Below are 9,058 nucleotides of genomic sequence, written 5' to 3'. Positions count from 1 at the left end.
ACTTAAAAAGTAGGAAGTGATAAAGAGAACTGTTTGTGAATAAAAAATGTAGAATTCAGAATAATGAAATTAACTGGATATTCAACAGCACTATTTTCTGGATTATCATCGTAACAAAAAATATCCCTAAAGTTAAGGGACAGAAGTTTCAAAGAGGTGAGGCTCCAAATCTGTCCAAAATCTTTTAGATATTTCATATTTAAAACAAACAAACAAAAAACCAACCAAACAAACAAAAAACACTCTTTGGCCTTATTTGAGATATAATACTTTTAAGTACAAAGATTAAATCAAAGAAACCAGGTTATATAAACCTTTGCAGGACAAATTTAAGTTATGTTACTGAAAACTTGGTAAATGTGCAAATACTCTTTGTGTCTTTAAAACTGATAACAAAAATAAAAGCACAAAAATTAAATGATAGTTAAAAAACATTTTGTCGCTATACCGATAACTAAGAAACATTAATATTTTCCATGGCATGCTAAGTTATTTATTTAATTTTATCTTATCATTATTATCATTACTATTTTATTACTTTCCCTCTGCTGTTGTTAAACATTACATTTCCATTTAAAACTTACAATTAAGATTTACAATTAAAAATTGAATTTCTAAAAAAATAAAATTTAAAAAAGCACTTCCTGTGTAATTAACTTTCAGTCTTGTATTGTAAGATGTCTACATTTGTTTACTACATTGTTGTTCGCTTTGAATTTATGTAAGTGTTGTCTCACTCACATTAATTAATTGTTCTGTACATTTTCAATTAAACTCATTAAAAAACAATCGTGTCGGTGTGTAGATCATCTCGACTTGAAAAACATCTTGGATTTTCCCCCATAATGCATTGCCGGCTGTTGCCACTTCCTCTTTCCGCCATATTGCAGAACCGGTAAGATGCCTTTTTACACTGTCACCTTCAATCTTTAAAGTATCTAAACCATCTGAGTGTTAAATGTCCCACTAATGTGATCATCTTGAAGCTAAAGTACATATTAATGATTCGAGATGATTATCGTCTCGATTAGAAAGACGAGTTAAACACAATTGGACTACAAATTTCATCCATCCGAGTCCCTCTGCTCGGCCCCGGGGATCGGTGCGTTCAAGGCGCCTTGATAACTGTTAGCTTTGCGAACACAAAAGTGTATTTCACTTATTAAAATAACACCTGTTAGCTGTCAGCTTAATGTGTAAAAAAATGTTGTACACTATCGACACTGTGGTGACCGTTGTTCCTGACAGTGCCTTGGGGTTGCTTAGCTTTGCCAATGTAGTCGGCTAGGCTAGGTGGCTAATATGTGAGCTCGTGAAGGACCATGCTTTTGTGGGAGTCTCTACGTTTTACTCATAGTGTCATTAAAGGAAACGCCGCGTTACCTGTTGGCCGTAAAACTCGGCTGGTATTAGAAAATTAAGCTAATGAAGTGACGTAGTTTGCTAATGTTAGCCAAGTTGCTAACACCTGTATGTTTGAATGGTTTGCGTCGTGACATAATAAGGACTAGCCAGGCGCTGCTAACTGGATACTGCGTTTTCACCTCTTGTACCTTCATTTATAATTTATAGAGGAGATATGTGTGATGTAAATGTGTCCCATTAAGAGCAACATCATGACCCTGCTGAATAATATCTCTTTGGATGCATGAGAGCCATCAGTTGGTCTTCATCTGCCAAACTTTGACTGTGAAACTGGTGTGTGAACACTGGTCAAACAGTCCCACAGAGGAATATGAAAATAGGCATAGGCAGGTTATATTTACTCCAGGTTCACATATGTCACTGTAAATACTCAATGGTCATCTTTTTTTGTGTCTGCAGGCATCATGGTGCGCATGAACGTTCTCGCGGATGCTCTGAAAAGCATCAACAATGCTGAGAAGCGTGGGAAACGCCAGGTCCTCATCAGGCCCTGCTCCAAGGTTATTGTGCGCTTCCTAACCGTCATGATGAAGCACGGTAAGTGGCTGATCTTCCGTTTGATTGAGAGGGGTTTTGACATCATAAAATAATGTGGCCGTATGACAGTGGCAGCACGCTGGTCTTAGTATACTCACTGTAAATCTGGAATGAGGTGCAAGTTTCAAAGGAGTGTACAGTTTGTCAGCATCTACACAACCAATGTTAATCATTCAATCATCTGTAGCATGGAATCATATATGGCACAACTCCACTTAAATATGATCCTGTCAGCTCCTCTAACTTGTGCACTGTAATGTAGTCCTTTTTGCATCTTCTTAAATTGTCGGTTGCTTCTTTATAATTGTCCATGGTGTCTGGTTGTGGAGTGATTTAATTGTCCACACATTCAAACCTTCATAAGCTGTCCGCATGGTCGCTCCTCCTGAACATGGGCAGCAGTGATTCACACCAGGACTAGTACAGCATCTCATAATCCCACTGACAAACCAGTCTGTATTCACTGTAAAGCACATGCCTCTCCATTCGCCAGAGTCCTACATAGTAATAGTCAAGTGGTTGAATAGCGCTATTGAAGATCCAGCGAAGTTTCAGTGAATCAGAGGAGTTCCTGATATCTGGTTGGAAGCTAATGCAGCACAGAAGTCCGGTTTTCATCTGCGGCGCCTGTGCAATGGCTAGCACCTCTTTGGCAGTGCTGCTGCCCCCAGAGTCTTGAAGAGTGATAATGGGTGTTGAGCTCTCTATGGGATTGCATCAGAGACAACAAGCTCATTATAGTGTGATGTGAGCTTTACTAAATGATTTTTCTTTCTCTCTTGTACCTCCAGGTTACATTGGTGAGTTTGAGATCATTGACGACCACAGAGCCGGAAAAATTGTCGTCAATCTCACAGGCAGGCTGAACAAGGTAAAGTCTCTCAGTTGACCCAGCTCTGCAGTTACCTGTATGCTGCTGCTATATTAGCTGCTAATGCTAATGGTGTAAGAATAAGCTGTGTTGAAACTAGGGTTAGTGAATTACATTTTGAATTACACTACAAATAAAGCGCTACCACAGCAACCATTCCCAAGTGAATAGTGGGATACAATGATTTTTGAAGTCCAGTATTGAGAGGCAAAATAGGCTGTGATGTCATCACTGCAGGCAGTTGAGCATCGTCAGTGTTTAACCATTAAAAGTGCTTGTTTCTGTCACTAACAGGCTCAGATTGTCATTGGAAGTGTCTGACAACATTACAGAAAGTAATGAAATGTTTTTCTAAACCTTTCACTGGTCTGTCTGTTATTATTATGACCCAGTCTTGCACAAGGACGAGTGTCGTTCTGAATTCTCACAAGGGGCGCAGGAAAGTGATGGAAACATTGGTGAGAGTTGGAGAGAGGGCTGCCTGTCAGTATGTTGTGTTGGAGTACAGAAAGTTTAGTGTTATCTAAAGGATTTTCAGTGTCATGGCTGAATATTTAGCTGGTTTTGATACTGTCAAAGTCTGCGAGATTTTAGATTGAGACTTCTCCTCGAGCAAGACTAGGTCACAGTAACAAATGTACCAGATTAAGTGAAAGGCATTTCATGTATCTGTATTATCCTGATAATTTTCTGTAATGTTGTAACACACTTAATAACAAATTGAACCTGTCAGTAGCAAAAACAAGCATTTTCAATGACTGTGCACAATAGCCTATAGGGATTATATTGCGGCCGTTTCTGTGGTTGCCGCAGTCTCTCTCAATACTAGACAAATCCCAAAAGTTGTAACCTCTATTAGTCACTTAGACACAAACATGGGAAAATAGAGTTTGGGTTAAAACACACTGATGTTTCCCTTTAAAAGAGCCCTTAGATATAAAATGTTACTTTTATTGAACTCATTAGTGTAACAGTGTGTTGCCCTTGCACATATTGGTGGTATGATAGTATTTTACAGAACGCCTGGCTTGTTTTTGTGTGGAAAGTGGTAAAGGCATAAGTCTTGTAGTTGAGGGGAAACTAAAGCTTATCACAGGTGGTGCATTCTGAAGTGTACAACCTCTAGCTCCTTGTTTCTGCTTGTGTGAATGTGAAGTGATAATCAGTGTTTATTTTTATCTTCCAGTGTGGTGTGATCAGTCCACGTTTTGATCTCCAGCTCAAGGATTTGGAGAAGTGGCAGAACAACCTGCTGCCCTCAAGACAGTTTGGGTAAGAATCACAAACACCAACTTCTTAAACTGAACAGTGGCAATAATGTCGTTATGAACTGACTGAAGAGGAGATGTAAGAATTTTTTAGTCCCACCGGTGTCTAGTTATGCTCTTTATCAGTTACTGGAGTGACTTGGTTTTGTGCTCATCCTGCCTGCTGTGATGCTCGCTTTTGCTTGGTCATCCTGTGTGGATGCTCTAGTTTATTTGGTATTTCATTCAAGAGATTTGAATGTAGTGTTGGCAGTGATTTTGTGCTCAGAATTCCAATAAACACGCTTGAAACAGTTGTAATGTAACAAAACTTAAGTGCTTAGAACAATACAAAATTCCCCCGTCTTCTCTACAGTGGTCAGTGGTGTCTTGAATGAAAAAGGATAAGCTTGGTGTTTTGATCAGTGGTTGACACTGGCACAGAGCCAGTGTATGTGCTAGTAGGTCGCTGGAAGTAGGTAGGAATGAATGAATCGAAGTCTCTCAGAAGCTGTGCATGTCATTGTGACCTGCAGGCAGGGATTACTGCACTGCAGATAGAGAACATGAGATACAGCCTCAAATGATTTAATTAGTCAGAACTAGAAGTTAATATGTGTGGAGAGTGAGCAGTGTTCATGCATCGCTTTTATGTACCCAACACTTTCTGTGCCACAAGGCTAAAATTGAAATTACACAAAGACCTTGCTGAGGTATTAAGGACTTGTATGTTAATTTGACTAAGTAAACCACACACACACATAGCCCTGGTGCTACAGAGGTTTAAAGTTTTGTAGCATTAGTATAAAAGTATTAGTAACTCCTCTGTAGTTTGAGACTGTTCAAACTCTGCGTTCAGGGTAGTTAAAGTCATTTTCCACGACCATTCAAATAAATAAAGTGCTGAAAAAATACAGACATGGTTTTGAATAGCTTTATTATTATGTATGCGCATAGCGTGGACACCTTTGGTTGACCACCTTACAGATTCACTTCACAAGATTTCGAAAACGTAAAGCATCTGAAATGGTTTCAAAGTTGCAAAGACGACCCCAAAAAGTAGAGTGCCAGGAATGTGAAAGGAAACTGGTATTTCACACGTCTAAAACGAGCTTGGCGATTCAAGTATTCTTTTTCTAGCTTTGTTGGCTAATGATGCAGCCTGCATGCTGACAAAGAAGAGGACAATTGCCACGTAACTTAAGGTCGAACCCCATCAAAGTTTTTGTTGAATCTCAGGTATTTTCACTAAGGCTTCGATGCCTAAAAACGGGTATACGGGACAGCCCTAATTGCCACAAACATTTCACCTAATTTCATTCATCCATCTTTTCATTTGTTTTTGTCAAAAGAAGTCGAGCTCTTCCTCATGAAAATCTACATCTCCGTGCAGCATTTTTATAAACTCATTTGTTGCCTGCATCCAGGCAGTGATAGGCTATGGATTCACCTTAAACAAACAAGCGGCTCAGTCTCGCACAGACATCAGAGTTGTATGGCACGGGTGCTGCTGCAGTAATTTCCATTCATTGCCCAGATGATGCGACATGCTGCCCTGTTTAAACCCATTTACTAAGTTGATGACAAACCACCGTCACTCTGAACACACTGAATTGCTGTTTTTATGCAAGTGTTCGTTATCTTAAGAGAAGTTATTGTATTGCTGAGGTGCAGGAACGTTTATCTTTGTGTACCTACAAGAACTATTGTCAATACATGGTATTGAAAGTGCTTTTGTATAGAAGTCCTGTCGTCATTATTACAACAGCTAAGTTGTCTGCACTTATTGGTGCAGCCCAAGATAATTTTGTTTATTGTAGATGTGCTTATGCAGTAAAAGGAGTATTAAATGGTCCTGTGTGAAGTCTTTGTTCTGCATTGTTTGTGCATTTAAGTGGCATTTTTGTTTTCTTTGAGGATGTAGCAGACAACAGGAAGTGGCACGTAAAGCTCATGAGAGGGAAATCACATTCATGATTACAGGATATTTTTTAAGCTGGCAATTATGTTTTTCCCAGCAAATTAGCGAGTTTATAACCAAAAAGACTGGTTTTCTCACAGTTTGATGTTTGTTGCCTGTAGACGATCATTAACGCAGTGTTGGTCGTGGTTGGTTACTTTCAGAGTTGCAGTTTTATTTGTTTTGATTATCTTGATTTGTCTGGTCCCACTGTACTCGAAAAAGCTTTCCCATCTGATGTGCAAAGCTTTTAACCAACCTGCCTGGAGTTGAGTTAACGGTTTATCTGTGGAGCTGTACATGAGGCAGTCTGAGATGCTCTAAACACCATCATATAACCTGCCGACTAAGAATCGACCCACTTGTACACAGCTTTTCCTCTAGAGTACTTAGAGGAAATGGAGGTTATGAAGTCTGTTTTCATTGCAATTATTACTTTGGCAAATTTACTAAAAGGGCAATTCCTCATAAATGTAATAGAGTTTGGTCAGTTGATTAAATGTGAAGATGTTATGTTGCTTTTTGGAGTCTTTTCAGTGTATTGTATTTTGGGAGGCCTCATTATGTTGCTACTCTACACAAACTAGACGGACAGCTGGAGTCGAGACAGTATAAAATGTTGGATTGTTGCATTGCTGCTGCTGTCGGCTTCTCCGTTTCTAAAGACTGTATTTGTATGATCTATGTAAAAGATGTTGAATTACGTGTCGCCCACCTCCTGTCTGACCTTGAGCACTTGGAGTGTGATGTATGCATCTGAGCTGTATGGTAACACTCTGCCTTGTCTCCGCAGATACATTGTGCTGACCACCTCAGCTGGCATCATGGACCATGAAGAGGCCAGACGGAAACACACAGGAGGCAAAATCCTTGGATTCTTTTTCTAAAATGTAAAGAACTGCAAATAAAAAACAACCAGGTGAAAGCTGGCAGTCTGCTGTGACTCATTTCATACATACATACCGTGGAGAGACGGCTTTTAAAAGGCTGCAGCTTTTGTCAGAGGTTCATAACAGTCCTTTGGACGAGACAGAAATCCTTGTAGAATAGACCAGGCTGCTGTTACGTTGTGAATGTCTGATAAGGACAGAATTCAAAGTATGTACTTCTATGAATACTAGAATTTTGTTAAGCATGGTTTTCCCTCATAAGTAGACAATATTGTCTGGGTATTTTTAGGTCTAGTTTTTAATTTAATTTGAATTAAATAAATGTTTTTCCACACTTAGTTTTAGGTATATATTGTAACCTTGAGTCAGAAACCAAAAGTCAAATTTATAAGTGAGGGGGAAAATGGGATTTAAATTCAGGTTTATATCAGCTATGAAAAACAAAAGCACTATAATACAGTGGTCTTTAAAGCAACCTGAGACGACATATCTAAAGCCAATAGCTAATATACATTCAGAAAATACATAAAGTAATTTGTTGGACTCAATTAGCCAATGTGTGCATGTGATGCTCTTCAGACTGAAAGTGCAACACCAACTTTGAGTACATATGATTCAGTGATAAATGGAGATGGAAGTCCATCTGTGGTCACTGCTCCTCACCTGATTCAAAGAGAATAAGAAAAAGCAGAGACGAACTTTATCAACCTGTTTTCTCCTCGGCCAAGGCCCTTAGTCAGGGGCGTTGAACTTAACTTAGTTTATGGGTCCAAGTACAATTTGATCTGAAGTGGGCTGGACCAGCAAAACAAATGCATAAACTATAAACAGTGTTGCAGGGTTCCCACTGTAATGGAAAACCTGGAGAAGTCGTGGAATTTTACAATCACATTTTCCAGTCCTGGAAAAGTCATGAAATTCATAACACTCCATGGAAGTTTTGGAGAAGTTGTGGAATTTTGTGTAATGAAAATACTCTTCGGTGGATAACCTTCAGTGTGACATAACAGCTGCTCGATCGTGTCAATTTGATGACTTGTTTGCCATCACGTACATTTCTTCCACTTTCTCCTTTGTCTCTCTGAACTGTGCCTGCGAGTTGAAATTTTGTTTGGAGAGAGTTTAAATCTGAGAACGTCAGACAAAGAAGTGATGGGTCCTTGAAAAGTCATGGAAAAGTTTTGAAATCATCTCCATGAAATGTGTGGGAGCCCCGGTGTTAGGAAGGTTTCTTTTGAAATGTAAGAAGTTAGAAATTATTCTTGACCAATGTTGAGCAGGATACTCAGATTAAATGAGTATCTGGTACAGATAATGTATTTAATAATACGAATACTGTACAAGTAAAATGTGTCTGTACTCATAATGTGGGAAATCCTCATTTGGGTACCTGTGTGCAATCTGTCACTCTTGATCAAACATGACCTGACGCTCAGTTCTGAGACTGGCGTATGTAAATAGTTTTTTAATAAATAATAAATATAGCAACTTCTGATCAACCCATAGTAATTTCAGGCTTAAGAACAACAACAACTTCTGATTAGGTCCCACTCACTTTGAATTTAAACCCACCCACCTGTGGTTGTAACCCTGCCCACTGAGTACAGATACACATACAGATAATGAGGGTGGTTAATAAACAGGTACAGATAATGGTGTACTTTCTCAAAATGATATGACTTACCCTGTAAAAAATATAAGTAATGAAAGTATTTCTAATTTGATTTTACTTTATTGTCAGAAAGAATACTGAGCTACAAAATAATTCAACTTATTACATTTGGTTACTCCGATTATTTTTTTTTTAACAAATGTTGTAGACTGGGTAATAAAGCTGAAAACTGTTCTGAATCAGGCACAATAAAAGGATAGAAAGCAACAGGATGAATCTTAAATTCTACATAGAATATATTAGGATGTAACCCCTTTGTAATTATCAAGTTTGATTAGTATGTGTAGTTTACTTAAAAAAAAAATCTCACTAACAGATTACAATTAACTTCTGTAACTCAGTTACATGTGACTAGTTCCTCCCAAGCACTGATAGAATACACATCCTGATTTTCCCCTTTTTTAAGTATAAAGAAGTACAAGTACACCCTGAAAACTTTCATCCGTTAATAAAACA

General features: G+C 38.5%; 1 protein-coding gene across 1 annotated transcript; it reads left to right on the top strand.

Annotated features, from left to right (window-relative positions):
- The first annotated feature begins 820 nt into the window (after nucleotides 1-820).
- On the top strand, nucleotides 821-6,965 carry rps15a (ribosomal protein S15a). Its single transcript, XM_049572067.1, has 5 exons — nucleotides 821-895; nucleotides 1,825-1,962; nucleotides 2,754-2,833; nucleotides 4,020-4,105; nucleotides 6,834-6,965. Exons 2-5 carry the CDS (start codon nucleotides 1,830-1,832, stop codon nucleotides 6,925-6,927), a joined length of 393 nt encoding a protein of 130 aa, XP_049428024.1. The 5' UTR covers nucleotides 821-895; nucleotides 1,825-1,829; the 3' UTR covers nucleotides 6,928-6,965.
- The last annotated feature ends 2,093 nt before the right edge of the window (nucleotides 6,966-9,058 follow it).

Source organism: Epinephelus fuscoguttatus, linkage group LG3 (assembly GCF_011397635.1).
Source record: "Epinephelus fuscoguttatus linkage group LG3, E.fuscoguttatus.final_Chr_v1".
Classification (NCBI taxonomy): Eukaryota; Metazoa; Chordata; class Actinopteri; order Perciformes; family Serranidae; genus Epinephelus; species Epinephelus fuscoguttatus.
This window is presented reverse-complemented; position numbering and strand designations above follow the sequence as displayed.